We start from the raw sequence: 20744 nt of genomic DNA, 5'->3' as shown, positions 1-20744 counted from the left end.
AAGATGCAGAAATGTGGGCAACTTTTTAAGATAAATTGCAGGGATCTTTTAAATAGAGGGTTTTGTTTTTTGCAGTTATCTCTTTCTTTCCTACCATGCTTGTTTTACCTTCTTGTGCTTTCCTACCTGCTGTCCTCTGCTCAATAATCACTTCTGAATGCCAGATTGACATTTTCCTGGTGCATTCCACGTACTTGAAAAATAAGAGAAGAGGGAAAAAAGTGTAGACACAAAAAACAGCGAGAAAAGTATTGTGTGGCATCAAAACCCAGCAAGTGACCTTTTATAGCGGCACTGACTCTTCTTACATCCGTGCCTTGTGAGAGGATTGAGACAGTGTTTGATCTTTTAAACACTCAGATGTCACAGACAGCAGAGTAATTACAAGAAAGCTGCAGCACAGGCAGGGGCCATTGATCAGTACCAAAGAAGAAATAACAAACAGACACACTCACAAGAATACACACATATAGTATGCAAGTCCAGTAACCCACCTTCGAAAAAAGAAAAGTTTAAGGTTAAGTAGGCTTCTTGTCTTCCTACACCATTCAGTGATAATACACTGTTGAATTTCTATGTAGAACATATCCAAAATGTTCATCTCATACAATTAAAATAGCAGATAGTTATGACCTAGCCTCGAGATGTATACATGAAGTATGTAGGGGACTTGGTTTTTTATCTGAAACACACGTACCAGGTGAAGACATTTTATTTTTTAATTTGAAAAACAAATCCTCAGTTTATATTGTTATAAACTGATTAGTCATATTCTTATCTGAGGTAATTATAGGAAGTATTTAGTAAAATGAGGGAAATGCCACTGGCAATGTGCAGCTCTATCAAAAACCAATGACCACATTTATATGGTTCTTCATCCAAAAACTTTTGTCAATGAAACATAACATGTAATATATGAAGAACACAAGACTTGGAACTGAAGAAGCTTCTCGGATGAACAGTGAAATATCTCCAAGCAACTTAAAGAAGTCCAGACGCTTTTCTTTCCAAGCTCCTTAGACGACAATGACGTGGATGACTGAGAACCTTCACAGACATAACATGTAGTATATGAATCTGGCAGTGTAAATTGAAATACTCTAAACTCTGAACATGACATACAGTAGAACTATACAGATTAAACAAATAAACAAACAAAAAAACAAAATACCTGGCTTTATTGGTGAATAAAAACCATCTTGCTTTTGAAAATACACCATGCTGGAATATCTGAGTTTTAAGGCTGAACACTAGCTCTCTAGCTTTTTAACAGCCAGCAGCAAAATCTTCAAAACACCTGCTACACTTTACAGGTAAACCAGTTTTTTGTTAGGCCACTTAAGACTGACTTATACACTCAACAAAAATATAAACGCAACACCTTTGTTACTGCTCCCATTCCCCATGGGATGGACGTAGAGACCTAAAATTCATTCCAGAGACACAATATAACCATCCCTCCCAAACAGTGGTCACAAATCAGTCCAAATGTGTGGTAGTGGGCACATCTGCTATATTGAGATAATCCATCCCACCTCACAGGTGTGCCACATCAGGATGCTGATCTGACATCATGAGTAGTGCACAGGTGTACCTCAGACTGCCCACAACAAAAGGCCACCCTGGAATGTGCAGTTTTTTGCGCTATTGGGGGTCTGGGGACCCAGATCCGGTCAGTATCTGGTGTGACCACCATTTGCCTCATGCAGTGCAACACATCGTCGCATGGAGTCTATCAGATTGTCAATTGTGGCCTGTGGAATGTTGGTCCACTCCACTTCAATGGCTGTGCGAGGTTGTTGGATATTCGTGGGAACTGGTACACGCTGTCGTATACGCCGGTCAAACACATCCCGAACATGCTCAATGGGTGACATGTCCGGTGAGTATGCTGGCCATGCAAGAACTGGGACATTCTCAGCTGCCATCTGCCCTGAACAATGTGAACCATGATTCATCCGTGAAGCGCACACCTCTCCAACGTGCCAGACGCCATCGAATGTGAGCATTTGCCCACACAAGTCTGTTACGGCGACGAGCTGGAGTCAGGTCAAGACCCCGATGAGGACGACGGGCATGCAGTTGAGCGTCCCTGAGACGGTTTCTGACAGTTTGTGCAGAAATTGTTTGGTTGTGCAAACCAATTGTTCCAGCAGCTGTCTGGGTGGCTGGTCTCAGACGATCTTGGAGGTGAACCTGCTGGATGTGGAGGTCCTGGGCTGGTGTGGTTACACGAGGTCTGCGGTTGTGAGGCCGGTTGGATGTGCTGCCATATTCTCTGAAACGCCTGTGGAGACGGCTTATGGTTGAGAAATGAACATTCAATGCACGGGCGACAGATCTTGTTGACATTCCTGCTGTCAGCATGCCAATTGCACGCTCCCTCATTGCTTGTGGCATCTGTGGCATTTTGCTGTGAGACAAAACTGCACATTCCAGGGTGGCCTTTTGTTGTGGGCAGTCTGAGGTACACCTGTGCACTACTCATGATGTCAGATCAGCATCCTGATGTGGCACACCTGTGAGGTGGGATGGATTATCTCAATATAGCAGATGTGCCCACTACCACACATTTGGACTGATTTGTGACCACTGTTTGGGAGGGATGGTTATATTGTGTATCTGGAATGAATTTTAGGTCTCTACGTCCATCCCATGGGGAATGGGAGCAGTAACAAAGGTGTTGCGTTTATATTTTTGTTGAGTGTAAATAATTCAGGCATTCAAAAAAGGGTATCAAACTCAAGGTATGAACCAGTGTTGTGTTTACACATAACAGACAACTTGGCAAAGAACTAATTTTAACTTCTATCTTTAGGGACTTCATTACTAGCAGACTGTTGCAAAAACACATTATTTTTTCCAATTTCTTGTTAAATCTGTCAAAAATGCCAAAGTTAACAAAACATTGCATAATAAAATTTTCTCAACAACACAGTGATTACCAAAGAGCTATTAGCCAGAAAAATAAACACACACCAAAAAAACATCAACAGCAGATGAACAGTGTCTGAAAGTCATGTCCTTAAGAAATAGGGGAAAAAAAATCCAGCAAAGACCTGGCAGTGGAACTGAGACATTTTATCTTTCCCTGCAGTTGATCCATCTACTGTTTGCTGTAGACTCATCCGAAATGGTCTTAGTGGATGGGTGGCTGTAAAGCAGCTATTTTTAAGGAAGTAAAACAGGAAGAAAAAGGCTGAGATGTGTCAAATTACACTAGAACAGGACTGAAAAATCTGTGACAACAGAAATCTATGAGCCCAAATTTGAAATCTATGGTTCAAATTATTGTCAATGTCAATGTATGGAAGAGGTCAGAGGAGACAACAGTGAGTGTCTACAGCAATCTGCATTTCAGGCAGTGACGTTGATGAGCTTCTCAAAATTTCTGGTGTTGTAACCAGTACGATCAGATTTTGATCCCCCAAGCAATACTATATGGTAACTGTTTGAATGCCAGTGTAGTAAAAAAGAAAAAAAATACCTGGCTATAAAAAAACAGGAAAAATATAATAATAATAATGATAATAATAATGGATACTTTATTGATCCCCATGGGGAAATTACTTGTTTTTCTCTGCATTTGACCCATTCACTCAGTGAAGCAGTGGGCAGCCCACTAAGCAGGCGCCCGGGGAGCAGTGTGTAGGGACGGTACCTTGCTCAGGGGTACCTCAGGGTAGCCGTTAAGTGGATTCGAACCGCTGGATTGGCCTCTTCAGATTCCAAGATGTCAACATGATCAATGTGGGATCATCTTGACAGAGAATGAAACCAAAATTTACAAAAAAGCTGCCTAAGAGAGAGGTTGTGTTGAGGAACAAAGGTGGTCATACTAAATATTGGCTTTCAAGTTCGGTGGAATTTCACAAATTCTGTTTTTGCCTTACACACTGTATTTCCATGTATGTTTGCATACACGTTTCTCTTCCTGATTCTCCTGCAAAATATAAAGAAATGAGGTCTGACTTGAGACTTTTGCACAGTATTTTATATTTAGTCTCCTCACAGAAGTAAAATTTATGTGTGGGAAGCTCAAAAAGAAAGCAAGGCATTTTATTCCATCCTTAAATAAACAGATATAATCGTTCAGCTATTCATTAACTTTCTGGAAGATTTCCAGAAATCCAATTTTGCAGCACTAAATTTCGAAGCTATTTAGAAGTGTGCTGTTTAAAGAAGATGAGGAACCCATGGCTGCTTGATACTCCACAAAAAAACAAGTGGCAAATTAATCTTCAATGAAAAGACATTTAATTCATAATTTAACTATCCCTGTAAGGGGGGGGGAAAGGAAAAAAAAACCTCACACACAATATCAAGCTCATTTTAAAAGAATGTAAAATGTTATTCATTGGTTGGCTCATGTTGCCTAAAAGTGAACAGGCTGTACGACACTGATATCGGCAGTAAAAACATGTCGGCAGGCATTAGACTGCCCTCGTTAAGCACAAAACTCATTATGGCATGCCTCGCTCCCCTGCTGAAAGAAAGAATGAGCATTTCCTTCCATTTGTAGAAAAAAAAACAGTAGTTAGCCTTTTCTAGTTGTATCTCCCAGAAAGGTTGGGTTGTCTGGGACCCATGTGCAGAGGGAGATAAAGCTGAGAAGGGTTAGTAATATAGCACAGCTATTTAAGAGGCTGTAATGATATTCATTAATTTAGATTCATTTCAACTTACATCTGTAGAGACAGAGAGAGGAAAAGAAATGGGAGAGTGAGTGGATATAAGATTTAGAAGACCAGGATATGGAGGGTTTAGTTGGGGTCAAAAAGTCACAAAACTCAAATGAGAAAAGTAAATACAAAAAAGGAAGTCCATCAGCTGCACCGACTTTTCTCTGGAAAAGACTTTAAGGAAGTGAATCTGCTGTCTGTTAGGGAAGTGTATACATTTTATGTAAATGAAATAGTTTATACTGATTCAAAAATGCATGAGTTCTTTTTTTCTTTTAACAACCTTTTTGACTTTCAGACATAAACACATATGTGTGTTCAGTCATCAGATACAACAACTAGAGAAGTCATCAATAATTGAAATGGTTAATGGTAAATTGCCAGTGGAAGCTAAAGGCTTGTGTGTTTGTCACATTGTATTAATATCTGGTATCCCTGATAAATTATGTCAGTTCAAAACAGATTGCAGAAAATTAAAACATTACAGCAAGAGTGGGCATTGCTGTCACACAACAAAAAGATGCAATAACAGAGAGATGCAAAACCAGTTTTACTATTTAAGGCCGGATTTACTAAACAAAATAAGTGCAAACCTGCTATCACAAAAATTTTCTAAGAGAAGTGGGAAGTTCTGTAGGTGATCTACTAACAGTGTGCTAATTTATAGAATCAGATGCAGCCAGTTGATTTCAGACCACCAAGAATAGGTAAAATTAGCTGATCAAAAAGTAGCCTTCTACTAACAAAGTACTGGCAACATAATGGCAAGTCTTCCGTGTTTCTTTTTTGTAGAACAAGTATGGCAGATCAATGACAAGGAGCTTATGACGAACTCTAAGAGGAGTAGATCCTGAACAGAGTACCAGTCTCAGGTTTAACACAGACTGTGAATGGAACTATTAACATTCACACCTATAGCCAATTTAGCATTACCAATTAAACTATTATTATTGTTATTGAACTGTAGGAGGACATTACCCTAATAAATGTGACAGATAACCTAAATCTTTGACTGGAAAGTGTAACATGTCACACCCAAAATATGGATTTTATGTGTTTTGGTTTTTTAATATTAAAACTTGTATTGTGTAGTATATACAAGTTATATATACTACTTGAACTCTCACTGACACAAACCTTAGTAAATCATCTTTTCTTTAAAAAAACTCTTTTATTTTAACATATTTAAATAAGTTTACATTTATATATGTTATTTTTTAAAATTATGCTGTAGCTAGCTACTGTAGTTAGCCAATGCTAAGTTTGTAAGTAAGTCTTTCAGAGCTGCTATGGTAAACTACCAGGACTGAGCGCCCTCTGCTGGTGGAACTTAAACAACAGTAAAACTGACATTACAGTGGCCTTACTAAAAGAAAATGTCTCTGAGCATCAAATAAAATGGGGGGCTACTATTTACATGTCTCTGTCTTTAACATAGTGCCACAATACCAGCAATGATGAGGCACAATTTTCGAGCAGATGGAGAAGTCTGCTCTGCTGACACAACCTTGAGCATCTTAGCTTCGGCTTTGCTGTCCTGTCCACTGTTGTCCACATCTAAACTGCATTTTGTTTTGCAACATCTAAAGTTTGCATCTGTACTTCCATTTTGCAGGTCAGAATTTAAACCATTTTACTGGTGGCAGTTGTAAGCTTCAGTCGCCAACATTTTTTTTAGGATTTTCAGATAAGGCTCATTTGCCACGTGCTGCTTTGGCATATGACAGCTGCTTAACATCTTTTGACAGGTCCTTGAAATCTTTCACGATTTCATGTGAACTGAGATGTTTATCAAAACAAACATGAAAAATCTGCATTTAAAGAAATGCTTATGTATGGACATTGACCCAGGGCAATTGCTGCTACATCATGAAAAAATGTTTTTATTTGTACTTTACTTTATAGACTTGACTTCCTCTGGTCTTACAAGTTACCAGAAGATCTTTGCTTCTGTCTTGCTCTTAAAAAATGGCTACAGCAGTAGTCATCACAGCTATGACAATTTGCAAAAATGTGATGCGAGTGTAACTCAGAATACACTGAGTTTTCATCTAACTTACTCAGGGTCGTGAACTCTTGTTAGAGGGTTGCGTCTGTTTACACACATGGGAAAGCAGTGGTACCACATTAATTATTCATAATTATCAATTAGTCACAACAAAGTCAGTTATAGTGTCACAGGCTGACAGTTTTTTCTTAAATAATTCACACAATGTAGTCTTCAAATGCCCTCTGAGCTCCATCAGCATGTTTGGAGTATTTTCATTTTAAAAGACTGATGTGTTTATTGAAGTTAAATATATACTTTGTCACATTTACTGTCTTTGCTATTTTCTCCCTTACGCTTAAACTTGCATTACATCTCAAATACACAGTGGTATCTCTCTTTCTGGGCCATTTAAAGTTTATGTTGACCATAATAAATAGGAAATCGGATACCCAGATGATGTCAAATAACATAATGATGTAGATAGGTAGTCTTTCTCTATTTTTCGAGCCAATAGCTTCCACTGGTGTCTGGCTTCCACAGGCCTCCAAACCATGTGTCTATTAGGCACCATTAATAGAGTTTCAGTTTAACTCAGTTGTATTTATGTAGTGTCATGGTGACTCCGTATTTATGTTTATTAGTATTCATTGAGTTACCTAGTTTCCCTGATTACTTCTTAATTATTTGCCGTGTTCTCTTTGCCTCCCTTGTGTTCTTTGTGTCTCGTGTTCTTGGTTTGATGTTTGTGTTTCCTGTTTTATTTTATTTTGCTTCCTCCCTGTCTCGTCTTCTCTGATTACTCAGTTGTATATAGCATTCGTATTCTATTTTTATCTTATTGTATATTTTTATTCTATTTTATTCTACTGTATATAGTATATTATTTTATTCTATTCTGTACAGCTGTGTACTGTATTTATTCTTATTGTATTCTAATTTTTGCGTCATAACTTTTGCACTGTCCACTTCCTGCTGTGACAAAACAAATTTCCCACGTGTGGGACTAATAAAGGTTATCTTATCTTATCTTATTAGTCTCAGCTGTGTTCCCTGCCTGTCCGCTATTTCCTCATTTCCCTGTGTGTGTGTTTGTATATAGTGTGTGCTTCCCTTTGTTTCCGTGTTGGATTGTCTGCGTTACTTCGGTTTGTCATCCCTGGTGCTTAATCTGTGTTTCCTTCTCGATGTTTTCGTGTCTCAGCCTCCTCATTCTCAGTTATAAGGTTTTTGTAATGTTTCCCATGTTTCCCGTGTTCTTTAGTTTAGCTACTCCCAGTTTGAGTTTTTGTTAGTGTTTTCAGTCCATCCCCTTGTTTGTTACTTCGAAGTGTTTTAGTACAGTCACCAATAAAGGCTCGCCTTTTGTTAACCCTTTAAGACCTACCATAGAACCAAGTCCGCCAGAGCTTATATTATATTTTTACATGCTGTGGAGCCAGTTTTTGGAGCATTTCAAGTTGCTATACATCAATACAACCATTATAGCCCAAATTTTAATAATATGTCTGCATTAAGTGCATAGTAATTACATAAATTGCAAAAAAGTGCAATAAACTACAAAAAAATTTAAAATCGTTTTTGATTTTTTAACATATATTTCTAGTTAGAGAAATTTAAGAGGCTTATCCTTCAAAACTGTAAATACAAAAAAGTTGCACAAAAAAGTTGCACAAACTAGTTTCCCAACAAAGGAAATTTATTTTAAGTGTCTTCATAGTTTTATTTTTGAGGTACACCAATTTTCATATACTGCAGGAAAAACGAAAAAATATAGTGCAAATTTGCAAAATAACAGCATATGCATAAAAATAAAATATTTCCAGCAGTGCAATATGTACGGAAGAGGATTAGGGCCACAGGAAAAAAAAAAAAAAGAATTCTGACTTTATTCTCAGAATTCTGACTTTTTTCTCAGAATTCTGACTTTAATCTCAGAATTCTGACTTTTTTCTCAGAATTCTGACTTTAATCTCAGAATTCTGACTTTTTTCTCAGAATTCTGACTTTAATCTCAGAATTCTGACTTTAATCTCAGAATTCTGACTTTTTTCTCAGAATTCTGACTTTATTCTCAGAATTCTGAGATTAAAGTCAGAATTCTGACTTTAATCTCAGAATTTTGAGGTGGGCACCTGCAGGCTTCCAGCTTCGGTGACAGCGATGTGTCCAGTTTGGCAGGTGGAGAACTAATTCACTAAATATGGTGGATATAAGTGACTTTTTGCGTGGCCGAGGGGTCCCCGAAGATGCTATTTTATTAATGGAAGAGCAGAAGGTGAGTAACAAAAAAGAGAAATAGTTTGGTGTCTCCTATTTTTACAGGAAAACAGTTACGGTACAGTTACGGTTAGCTGTTAGCATGCTTGTTAGCTTATAATGTTATATAGGAATGAACGTGTTTCACGATGTTACAGTATACTAGGTGAATTGACGTTTTAACTGTTGTTGATCGCAGGATCATCCCAGATGGGTTCGTTGCATTTTATTTTATTGTTCTACTATTTCAGAGTTTTTCAAGGCAGTTAAGCGGAGCTGTGTTACAGATGCTAGCCGCCTGCCAATATCACTGATATATTTGATGTGTACAAGTAAGTTACACTTAGTACAGCGGAGGAGAGAAGCTGTAATGAATGTTTATGCGGATATTTCACTCAGAAAAATGGGTGGCGTTCATACACAGCCACCGACACAGCCCCGGTTGTTGTTCTGACGGTGGCCGACTGACGATCCCCTCACAACATGTTAGCTAACACAAACTAATGTAGTGCATGTAACTGTGTATACGTTAGTGGTACAGTGTCGGAAGAAATGAGCAAACTGTTTATAATGTCAGAATGACATCATCTTTCTCCTATATATAAAAGTGCTGGCTGAGGAGCGCTGCCGGGTTGAACTTTGACCTCGGAGTGACGTGACGTTTGTTCGCACAACCAATAGAAGTGCAGAAAGTCGCAAATCAGGCATATTGTTCGCATAAACACAAAAATAAATAACGAAATAATCCCGATATTGTGCCAAAGACTGATTTACAATGTTACTTTGTGTTCTATGTGTAATACCTTTGCTTAAATGACTAAATGGACTGTGTATTTATGACTCTGCGTTATAGTCTTACATACATAAGTAACATTCATATGTACAGATAAAAATGTACAGAGCTATGTACACAAGCGTGTACACAAAAGTCTACTGCTGATCGAGCTGCTCAGTGGTCGTACAGTCTCATGCAGAGAGCGTGGAGGTGTTGTCCATGGTGGATGTTAGCTTAGACAACATCCTCTCCTCCCCAGTCTGCTCAGTGGACTTTAGCAGACCGCTAAAGCTGGCCCTCCCGACCAGTTTGTTAAGTTTCCCCCTGTCCCTCTCTGCCATTCCACCACTCCAGCAGACCACAACATAAAAGACAGCAGACGCCACCACAGTGTCGTAGAACATCCTTAGAAGACGTACTACCTACATCATAACCAATCAAGTCCCGCTTTTTTTTAAATACAGAAGAGGATTTATTATTTACTGAAAGGCTATGCCTTAGTTTGCTTCTTTCATTATTGTGTTTCGCCCTGCATAAAATAGATAGCTTTTCTGATAACTACAGTCAATACTCTCCTACTGGCATTAACGAGGCCTAAGAGGCTTAACTGTAATATTGCTTTGCAGCGTAAATGTTGCAGAAAATGACTGTCTTTTCTTTCTTCCTGTGTGCAGATTGACTGTGACGTCATAGCGCTGATGGATGACGCAACTTTGGCAAACTACATTCCCTCGTACGGAGACCGAATTGCCGTCTTCAATTTCTGCAAAAGCAAGCAACCACTGTCAAAAAGAAAACTAGGACTTCTGCAAAAAGTTCACCTCTCAAAGTGAGAGAAACAGTGGCTGACATGTCAGATTTGGATGACTTAATAAGACTGTATTTCAGACTTTCTTTCAGTAACAAAGAAATACTTTCAATTTTAGCACATAGTCATCAGACAATTATAAGTGTTCGAACTCTAAAGAGAATTTGTAAAAGACTTGGGCTTTTTAGAAGGAAGAATCAATCAAACTTGGAGGAAGTGCTAGCCTTTGTCCAACAAGAGATCATGACAAATGGACAGATGCAAGGTTATCGTTGGCTACATCTACGTGCAATTCAACATGGATTTGTGGTGTCACAAGATACTGTAAGATGCATAATCAAATTGCTTGACCCTCAAGGTGTGGAACTGAGACGAGCTCGACGGTTGAGAAGACGACAGTACAGCTGCAGAGGGCCAAATGCTCTCTGGCACATGGATGGCTATGACAAGTTGAAACCATATGGTATTGCTATCAGTGGCTGCATAGATGGTTTTAGCCGCTATGTTTTATGGATGGAGGCTTATACTACAAACAGTGACCCTAAATTGATTGCAAGTTATTTTCTGAAAACAGTTTCATGCATCAGCGGATGTCCAGAAAGGTTACGTGCTGACCGAGGTACCGAAAATGGTTGTGTCGAACAAATGCAGATGTTTTTACGGAGAAACCACACAGACAGTTTTGCAGGTGAGAAAAGTTTCCTTTACGGAAGAAGTACGGCCAACCAACGTATAGAAGGATGGTGGGCTACCCTACGCAAACAGAGTGCACAATTTTGGATGAACTTATTTCAAACTTTTCAGGATGATGGCCACTTCACAGGGGATTTTTTGGACAAAAGTCTTATCCAATTCTGCTTTCTCAATCTTATTCAGGTAAAAGCATGTGCTCATGCTATGTAATGTCTTAGCTGCATAAATAGAAAATATAAATATGGTTAGAACATTTTTTTTCTTTAAATTAAATATGAATTTTATTTCCATTTTAATATGTCTTGATGCATGCTCAATCAGCCAGGTAAGGAATGTTTTTTGACAGAACATTTCTCACACTGAAATCGCTACATCCAGATGAACAGAATCAACTTTTTGGGATTCCATTTTAATACTTTGATGGAATTGTATTCATGTTATCAGTGGAAGTAACTGCACCTTTCTCAGCACAGGTGCATGGAGCATTTTTTTTTATTTATTGCCACATGGTTTAAATTACTATGGAGTCTGTTACCTAGTGGTCCTTTGGGCACGGTTTCAGAAAGCAATCCTATCATTTGGTTAATTCTCTATTGAAAATTTATTGTAGAATCATTGCACACTGAGTATAAAGTGTTGGGCTATCTATTCAACAGCAGAATCATGCAGCACCATTCTGTGTCCATGTGCTGTTTAGTGAAAGTGCTCTTTTGTTGTTGCTGCTTGGTTTTACATTAATTAGAGGTCAGTTTCTATGTCTGTTGATTAATGAGTTAATAAGCCTCAACTTTGGCTAAATCTACTGGTACATGGTCTGTTTCATATACCAGTACTTATATTGTGTTGTTTTTCATGTAGGATGAACTTGATGAAGTTGTGAACACATGGAACTCGCACAAAATCCGGCCAAGTGGTAGTGCAGCATCGGGTCGACCAGTAGTAATGTACTCATTTCCAGAGCTGCACAGTGCTGAGGATAGACTGAAGCCTATTTCTATGGAGGATATCACTTTGTGTATGGAAGAGTGTAGCCCAAAAGGTCAACACCCCTGTGATGAAACAGTCTTTGAACTGTGTTGTCTGCTTATGGTAGAAAATGAATGGGATGCCCCAGGAGATCCACTTGGTGCTGCGGATCTGTACATTAGGTTAAGAGAAGAAATACTGCAAAGTATTTAAGGAACTTCAGTGTGTAAATGTACAAATAAATACAAAATATTTCTCTTTATCTTGATAACGTGATTTGATAGTAGGTGCCATGTCTTACAGGTACCTTTTATGCAGGTATTTCTGCACTGCATTAAATGAAAAATGTTTTTCTACATTCACACTACCATTAAACAGAAATGTTTATATATTACTTGAAAAAGCTGAATATTGTGATATTATCAATCAGTTATGAAACACATGTCAATCCTTTTAAAAGGCCATACATTAAACTGCATTTACAAATGTTATATTTTTGATTGAATCATAAGTGGTGTAAACCTGCCTACCAGTAAATTGCAATATAAATTTCTGTGTTTTGTTGCCAGACATGTGCATAGTATATAAAATATAAACTGACCAGCTCCCTGCTCATTGTTTTCTGTATCAACCTTTACTCTTAATATTCATGGCTGGAAACCCAGGCACCAGCATATGATATGCTAAGTGCCCGGGTTATCTGTGGTATGTTTCAGCAAACCATAGTAGCATTAACAATTCTAGGTCTTGACAACAGCATGTTTCTATAAACGTATCATTGTTAATATTTAAAGTCGTTATGCCTTTTGGGGAGCTTTTAGTGCAATTATATTAAAGCAAAGCTATTATAATCATTTACCCATATGAAGATCCATCACTTAATTATTAATGTATTTCACTTCTGTTAGTTGTAAGATATTTTAGCTGGTTTTTCATGTAAAATGACCACGAATCATTGCTATACTGATTCAGTGTTAGCTGTTGTATACAAGGCTCCTTCATGATATGAATCCTAAAATTATAAGAAACATACCAAAAATATTTTGACTTTTATTTGTAGTATCCCAGCAACAATGCAACAAAACAGTTCCTGCAAGTGGAACCAAGTTATTGTCCCATTAAGTGCAACATGTTTTACATTTATATTTGTGTATCTTTATGAAATATTTGAAATTAAAAATAAATGGTATTCTTCCATGTTACTGAGCTCATGTGTGGCAGTCTCTTGAATTCTGGCATGTTCAAATAGATATGGAGTTTGATGAACATATTCAAAACAACAATACAAATGTACTGTGTACAGTAACATTTTATTGGAAAAAGTTTACAAGAAACCTGTTCTTTCCAATGCCAATAACATGGCTAAAACTCATAACCGTATAAGCTGCCCTGTAACAAGAATGACTCAACTTTTAAAACAAACTTATAGATCTCATATAGTCTTGTTATGCATCAGTATACATCAGTGACTTACTGTAAAGACCATGAACACTGGCTATTGTGGTATCACATATTCCTTCAGTGTCATCTATGGTATAGAAATAAAAACAAGTGTGAATGACTGAGAACATACATGCATACAAATAAAAATGCATAATTTCTGGCAGTAACAAGACATTTTTTCAGGTGTTAAGATTAATACTATATCTGAGAACATGACAATTTGGCATTACAAAAGGATGCCTGAATAATCACAGTACTTGACCACTGCACTGAAGTGTACAGTGTTTATTTATGATCTCAGTAATCAATAACCATCTTCAAAACAGACTGAATCCTTTAAGCAGCTTGAATCAATTTGATGGATGAATAACAGGTATGCTTAGAAACAATATGACATTAAGAAAATACTGGAATTTAAAAAAATATTTTCACCAACTTTATATGGAACCTTTGTAATCAACAACAAATGCCAAACTTTGATACCTTAACCTACCTTAACTAAAAATTGCATATACTGTAAAGCAAAATGTTTTCAGACATGACAAATGCTAAAGTACAAAATTGTACTTATTCCTTTTACAATACAGTGTTGCATAACAGCATTACTTTTACGTTATAACTATGTTCAGTTTTAGCCCTGACCTAATAAGAAAATACCATCTGAATGAATTAGTCTTACTACTAATTACTTACAAAAGTATTTGACTGTGCTGAGCTCTCACACCACACATGGTGCTTTAAAGAACGTTTAAGAGCAGTTTAATTATAGTTTATAGATCTTAAGTAATCTTTCTTCATGCTTTTGCTGAAGGTTTCTGTCTTACAGCTGGAAAGCTTGGATTTGGTGAAGACAGCTCTGGATATGGTAGTAAACAGTGTACCTGTTCGTTTTGTTTTGTGACTGTATTATGTAAAACTCAAAATGATAAAAGAAAATGAAATATTAGCCAAAACTAGACTTCTAACAGAGATGAGAAACTTCTCTCTAATTAAAAAAAGTATACTGTATAAGTTCAAAATACATAAAAATACATATTCCTAACATCTCTTTACAGTTATGCTCTAGTGTGCATGAGCAGTTCAAATGTAGCGCATTGCTGTGAGAGTCTAAACAATGTCCATCACCCAGACATTACTTTCAAGAACTGCATTAAATTCAGAACGAAAATCTGGGAAGTTTTCATAGCTGTTAGCTAGCTGCAGAACATTCCCACACGTGCGTCCGACTGGTCTTCTTGTAAACTCTGTCATATCTTGAAATTCCACATAAATACTGTTTGTTACTATAAGGTCAGATCCGGTGCAGAAACGCATAAATTTCTGAAGTTTAATGTTATCCAGCTCTCTGATGAATCTTTTGAGATGATTTTTCACTTCTTTTTGTTGTGGAGTCAAATCCACAGCAAATTTCAGCAGCTGGCACACTTTTTTTGAAGTTGGTTGCAGTTCAGAGAATAACTTGGTCAGTCCCTCCGGACTGAGGGAGATATGGGGGTCGATGATCTCCCGCCAGCAGTCAATAACAAACATTGGTTTTTGGACAAGCTCTTTGTGTGCTATTTCATCAAGGATTGTAGGAAGAGTCTCAGCAGTGATTCTTTTTCTACAGCCATAACTGTCAAGAATTTCCACAAGATCATCCAAGTCAACTGCAGAGAAATCTTTTACTGCTTCCATCAAAACATCACATTCTTGGCTGCTGACAAACTGTAGAAAGTGTGCTTTAAGATCACTGTAAACACCACTGAAAAGCACTTGTTCCATAAAAGGGATTGCAAGTTTATTTGGAAAATACTGACATTCTTGGTAACCTTTCAGGAGTATTCGCCCAACTGCCTTCCATTTTTCAGCAGGAAAATCATGGCGAATGAATGGCACTTTAATGGTTGCACCTAGGGTGCATCGCTCATAAAATTCATGCCAGAAGCATGTGAGTACATCTCTTAGTATTCCTGATCCAGTGCCTGGTTCTTCTGTGTTGTCTGGAAGTATGCGCTTCACATTCAGTGTTTTGGTCAAAATCTCCTCATCAGAGAAAGCAGTAATCATGTCATGTAAAGTGTCAGTATGACGTATGGTGATTGTTATTATGTTCTCTGAATTAGGTGGACTGAGGGGTACAAGAAAACCCTCATAGACTAATGTGTCTTCTGTATCTTCTTCAGCATCAAAAATTGGACCAAAAGTAATTTCTGGATCATCTAAAATTTCTGAACCAGCGATGACTTCATCAAAATTACCCCTGACTTCCCCCACTTGCAATGGATTAATATCACTGCCACTGCTTTCTGAGACAAACACCACTTCAGATGTCTCGCTGGCATCTTCTTCAGGATCTTTTGGTTTTGTTGCAATGTAGAAGCGTAACATTGTCAGTCTCGCTGCCTCATACATATTGCCAATAGACTGGCAGGTATCATCAGTAAGGTGGTTCTGTTTAAAGTCCCAAACCTCAAACTCAAAATCTGTTTCACATCCCTTAGGAGATATGCCATTAGGAAAAAAAAGTTTCTTTCCTTCCTGAAGAATATCTTTTAATCCAGCATCAGTGGCCATTTGAATTTTTCTAGTGCCACCTCCCTGCTTCGCTCTCACCTGTTTGGCTATTTTTCCATCACAATGTATCCATCCTATCTCAACATTGCGTGTTGCTTTTTGCTTCTTTGTCTGTCTTATTCCTGCATCTGTATGTGAAGTGTTCTCCTTTGGACTTTCTTTTCTGGTTTTCATTTTCTCACGAAGTTTTTGCAGAAGTCCTAGTTTTCTTTTTGACAGTGGTTGCTTGCTTTTGCAGAAATTGAAGACGGCAATTCGGTCTCCGTATGAGGGAATGTAGTTTGCCAAAGTTGCGTCATCCATCAGCGCTATGACGTCACAGTCAATCTGCACACAGGAAGAAAGAAAAGACAGTCATTTTCTGCAACATTTACGCTGCAAAGCAATATTACAGTTAAGCCTCTTAGGCCTCGTTAATGCCAGTAGGAGAGTATTGACTGTAGTTATCAGAAAAGCTATCTATTTTATGCAGGGCGAAACACAATAATGAAAGAAGCAAACTAAGGCATAGCCTTTCAGTAAATAATAAATCCTCTTCTGTATTTAAAAAAAAAGCGGGACTTGATTGGTTATGATGTAGGTAGTACGTCTTCTAAGGATGTTCTACGACACTGTGGTGGCGTCTGCTGTCTTTTATGTTGTGGTCTGCTGGAGTGGTGGAATGGCAGAGAGGGACAGAGGGAAACTTAACAAACTGGTCGGGAGGGCCAGCTTTAGCGGTCTGCTAAAGTCCACTGAGCAGACTGGGGAGGAGAGGATGTTGTCTAAGCTAACATCCACCATGGACAACACCTCCACGCTCTCTGCATGAGACTGTACGACCACTGAGCAGCTCGATCAGCAGTAGACTTTTGTGTACACGCTTGTGTACATAGCTCTGTACATTTTTATCTGTACATATGAATGTTACTTATGTATGTAAGACTATAACGCAGAGTCATAAATACACAGTCCATTTAGTCATTTAAGCAAAGGTATTACACATAGAACACAAAGTAACATTGTAAATCAGTCTTTGGCACAATATCGGGATTATTTCGTTATTTATTTTTGTGTTTATGCGAACAATATGCCTGATTTGCGACTTTCTGCACTTCTATTGGTTGTGCGAACAAACGTCACGTCACTCCGAGGTCAAAGTTCAACCCGGCAGCGCTCCTCAGCCAGCACTTTTATATATAGGAGAAAGATGATGTCATTCTGACATTATAAACAGTTTGCTCATTTCTTCCGACACTGTACCACTAACGTATACACAGTTACATGCACTACATTAGTTTGTGTTAGCTAACATGTTGTGAGGGGATCGTCAGTCGGCCACCGTCAGAACAACAACCGGGGCTGTGTCGGTGGCTGTGTATGAACGCCACCCATTTTTCTGAGTGAAATATCCGCATAAACATTCATTACAGCTTCTCTCCTCCGCTGTACTAAGTGTAACTTACTTGTACACATCAAATATATCAGTGATATTGGCAGGCGGCTAGCATCTGTAACACAGCTCCGCTTAACTGCCTTGAAAAACTCTGAAATAGTAGAACAATAAAATAAAATGCAACGAACCCATCTGGGATGATCCTGCGATCAACAACAGTTAAAACGTCAATTCACCTAGTATACTGTAACATCGTGAAACACGTTCATTCCTATATAACATTATAAGCTAACAAGCATGCTAACAGCTAACCGTAACTGTACCGTAACTGTTTTCCTGTAAAAATAGGAGACACCAAACTATTTCTCTTTTTTGTTACTCACCTTCTGCTCTTCCATTAATAAAATAGCATCTTCGGGGACCCCTCGGCCACGCAAAAAGTCACTTATATCCACCATATTTAGTGAATTAGTTCTCCACCTGCCAAACTGGACACATCGCTGTCACCGAAGCTGGAAGCCTGCAGGTGCCCACCTCAAAATTCTGAGATTAAAGTCAGAATTCTGACTTTAATCTCAGAATTCTGAGAATAAAGTCAGAATTCTGAGAAAAAAGTCAGAATTCTGAGATTAAAGTCAGAATTCTGAGAAAAAAGTCAGAATTCTGAGAATAAAGTCAGAATTCTGAGAATAAAGTCAGAATTCTGAGAATAAAGTCAGAATTCTGAGAAAAAAGTCAGAATTCTGAGATTAAAGTCAGAATTCTGAGAAAAAAGTCAGAATTCTGAGAATAAAGTCAGAATTCTGAGAAAAAAGTCAGAATTCTGAGAAAAAAGTCAGAATTCTGAGATTAAAGTCAGAATTCTGAGAAAAAAGTCAGAATTCTGAGAAAAAAGTCAGAATTCTGACTTTATTCTCAGAATTCTGAGATTAAAGTCAGAATTCTGAGAAAAAAGTCAGAATTCTGAGAATAAAGTCAGAATTCTGAGATTAAAGTCAGAATTCTGAGAATAAAGTCAGAATTCTTTTTTTTTTTTCCAGTGGCCCTAATCCTCTTCCGTAAATATGAGTCCTCAGCTTCCCAGAAACGACACAGAAAGTCATAAAGTCAAACATAACTTTTAAAAACACAAGTATAGGCTCATAAGGCCACGATGGTAAAAAACTACATTTCCGCAAAATGACGTCACTTCCGGTTTCGGGCAGGTCATGCCGGACATGCGATAGTTCACACTGATGGATGTAGGAAGTGTTATGAACAGCTGTTCGGATCGGCAAAGCGTGTTTCTGGAATATTATGTTTTTGTTGCTGCAAGTGCTTTTTATGCAGTTTTTGCAAAGCTATATGTGGAAAGAAACTGTGACCTAGGACAAGCTGATGGCATAAGATGTAAGTACAACTCCTTTGGTTTCATACTCAAAAAAAATTTTTGCGCTAGCTTACGTGGTTGCAGTGCTACCGGGATTTAAAAGTAGTTACGCAAAACAGAGCGTGCCCGCTCCGACCAACTTTAAAGGGTTAATACCCACCTCATCCCTGTGTCTGCATTTGGGTCATCATTCTCTCTACTCCACGCCGTCTGCTTCCTCAGATGTGATGTATATTGCCAAATCACAATGACAGTCACCTCAAGGAAGCCTCCAGCAGAATCACCATCAGGGAGGGGCAGCCATCTCCCATGACTACTTACAGGTGAGACTGCTTAGAGATGTCCTGCCATTGAAAGAGTTGTTGTAAAATAGCTTACTGATCATTTACTGTTTATTGTAAGAGTTTCAGTCAGGTTTCAGAACTCATTACAAAAAAGAAACTGCATTAGACATGGTTACAAATGGTCTCTGTGTCGTCTCTGTGGTTCTCCTGCTGGACCTCAGTTCACTGTTTAATATTGTTGACCATAATATTTTACTGAAATTAAAGGTACTGCACTGCAATGATTCGATTCCTATTTATCTAATAAACTGAATTTTGTTCATGTAAATGCTTTGTAGATGATACTCGGCTCTATCTATGAGATGAGATGAGATGAGAAAAAGAAGGTTGTGAAACTGCAGAAATGTCTGGAAGAAATAAAGACCTGGATGACCTCTAAGTTCTTGTTTCTAAATTCAGATAAAACAGGTTATTGTACTAAGCCCTGAAAATCTTAGAAACATGGTGTCTAACAAGACATCACCTCTGGATGACATTACCTCCGCCTCCAAAAACACTGTGAGATGTCTTGGTGTTCTTCTTGATCAAGAATGTCAATATTAAAGAAATATCTTGGACTGCTTTGCTTTCCTGTATTTTTGCAATATTTCTGAAATTATAAACATTGTGTCCTAAAATTGATGCTGAAAAACTAGTTCATGCATTTCTTTCTTGAAGGCTGGACTATTGCAGTTCATTATTATCAAGCTACCCTAAAAACTCCCTGAAAAACCTTCAGCTGATCCAAAATGTTGTAGTGAGAGCACTGATAGGGACTTAAAGAGGAGAGCATATTTCTTCATCTAAACACCCTGTCATCACAACAGAGCATGTCGCTCTCAGACTGCTGACGCACTTGTTCTTTCTAGGATACTAGAAGTAGAAAGGGAGGCAACTTTCATTAATTTTACACGCTCACACACATTTTATTTTATCTTTTTTTTTTTTTTACATTTCAGTGCTCTCGAAGTTCATTGGAATTACAGTTGCTGTGATCCTACTGGAGGGGGTTCCTATCTTTGCAGTTGTCTTTCTGGATCAGTGGTGACTGTATGTGCATTATTAACTCTAAATTTAAATCATTTTTGGATTCAGATAATTCCTTATGGACTCTTCAGCTCCTAAACGCTGAACTCTTTTTACAGTGAGCAAGGCTGTGGGTACTCCAGTGAAGTGCTTTATCTATAAAAATAAATAAAAAAATTTAGAAAATATAATAATGTGTGACTAAAACAAAAAATAACCCAAACAAATTATTGGGCCAACCAGCACAAATCTTCTATGGGTTTCCCCACAATAAATAATCTCATTCACAGTAAATTATTCAGTAATTCTAACTATGTTTATTGAACAATTTGGAAAGATGACATTAACTAAATATATTTTACTCTAACTTCTATTTTCATGAATCCTAAATTTAGTGTGTGTGTGTAGCTGTCTAATCTCAGTCAGCAAATGCAGTGTCAGGCAACTATCTATATCAATATTCACTTGCTGTTACGGGCAAC

At 37.9% G+C, this 20744-nt stretch overlaps 1 protein-coding gene and 1 long non-coding RNA gene across 4 annotated transcripts; one reads left to right on the top strand and one right to left on the bottom strand.

Moving 5' to 3' along the window:
• Positions 1 to 8729: 8729 nt before the first annotated feature.
• Positions 8730 to 13377, top strand: LOC146693731 (uncharacterized). Its single transcript, XR_014914790.1, has 3 exons — positions 8730 to 8947; positions 10378 to 11387; positions 12063 to 13377. It is a non-coding gene; the product is annotated as an uncharacterized LOC146693731 (long non-coding RNA).
• Positions 13378 to 14179: 802 nt separating this feature from the next.
• LOC146693730 (uncharacterized) lies at positions 14180 to 18145 on the bottom strand. Of its 3 annotated transcripts, XM_085429584.1 has the most exons (3): positions 17928 to 17991; positions 17615 to 17695; positions 14180 to 16496 (listed from the first exon to the last, which is right to left on the bottom strand). In XM_085429584.1, the coding sequence occupies exon 3, from the start codon at positions 16470 to 16472 to the stop codon at positions 14721 to 14723; it is 1752 nt and encodes a 583-aa protein (XP_085285710.1). In that variant the 5' UTR covers positions 16473 to 16496; positions 17615 to 17695; positions 17928 to 17991; the 3' UTR covers positions 14180 to 14720. The 3 variants fall into 3 exon arrangements, with proteins under 3 accessions (XP_085285710.1, XP_085285708.1, XP_085285709.1); XM_085429582.1 differs by lacking the exon at positions 17615 to 17695 and having other exon boundaries at positions 17928 to 18145; XM_085429583.1 differs by lacking the exon at positions 17928 to 17991 and having other exon boundaries at positions 17615 to 17908.
• Between the last annotated feature and the right edge of the window lie 2599 nt (positions 18146 to 20744).

This window comes from Copadichromis virginalis, linkage group LG14 (assembly GCF_057382275.1).
Source record: "Copadichromis virginalis isolate Kocher_CV1m ecotype Utaka linkage group LG14, C_Virginalis_male_GT1.1, whole genome shotgun sequence".
Taxonomy (NCBI): domain Eukaryota; kingdom Metazoa; phylum Chordata; class Actinopteri; order Cichliformes; family Cichlidae; genus Copadichromis; species Copadichromis virginalis.
This window is presented reverse-complemented; position numbering and strand designations above follow the sequence as displayed.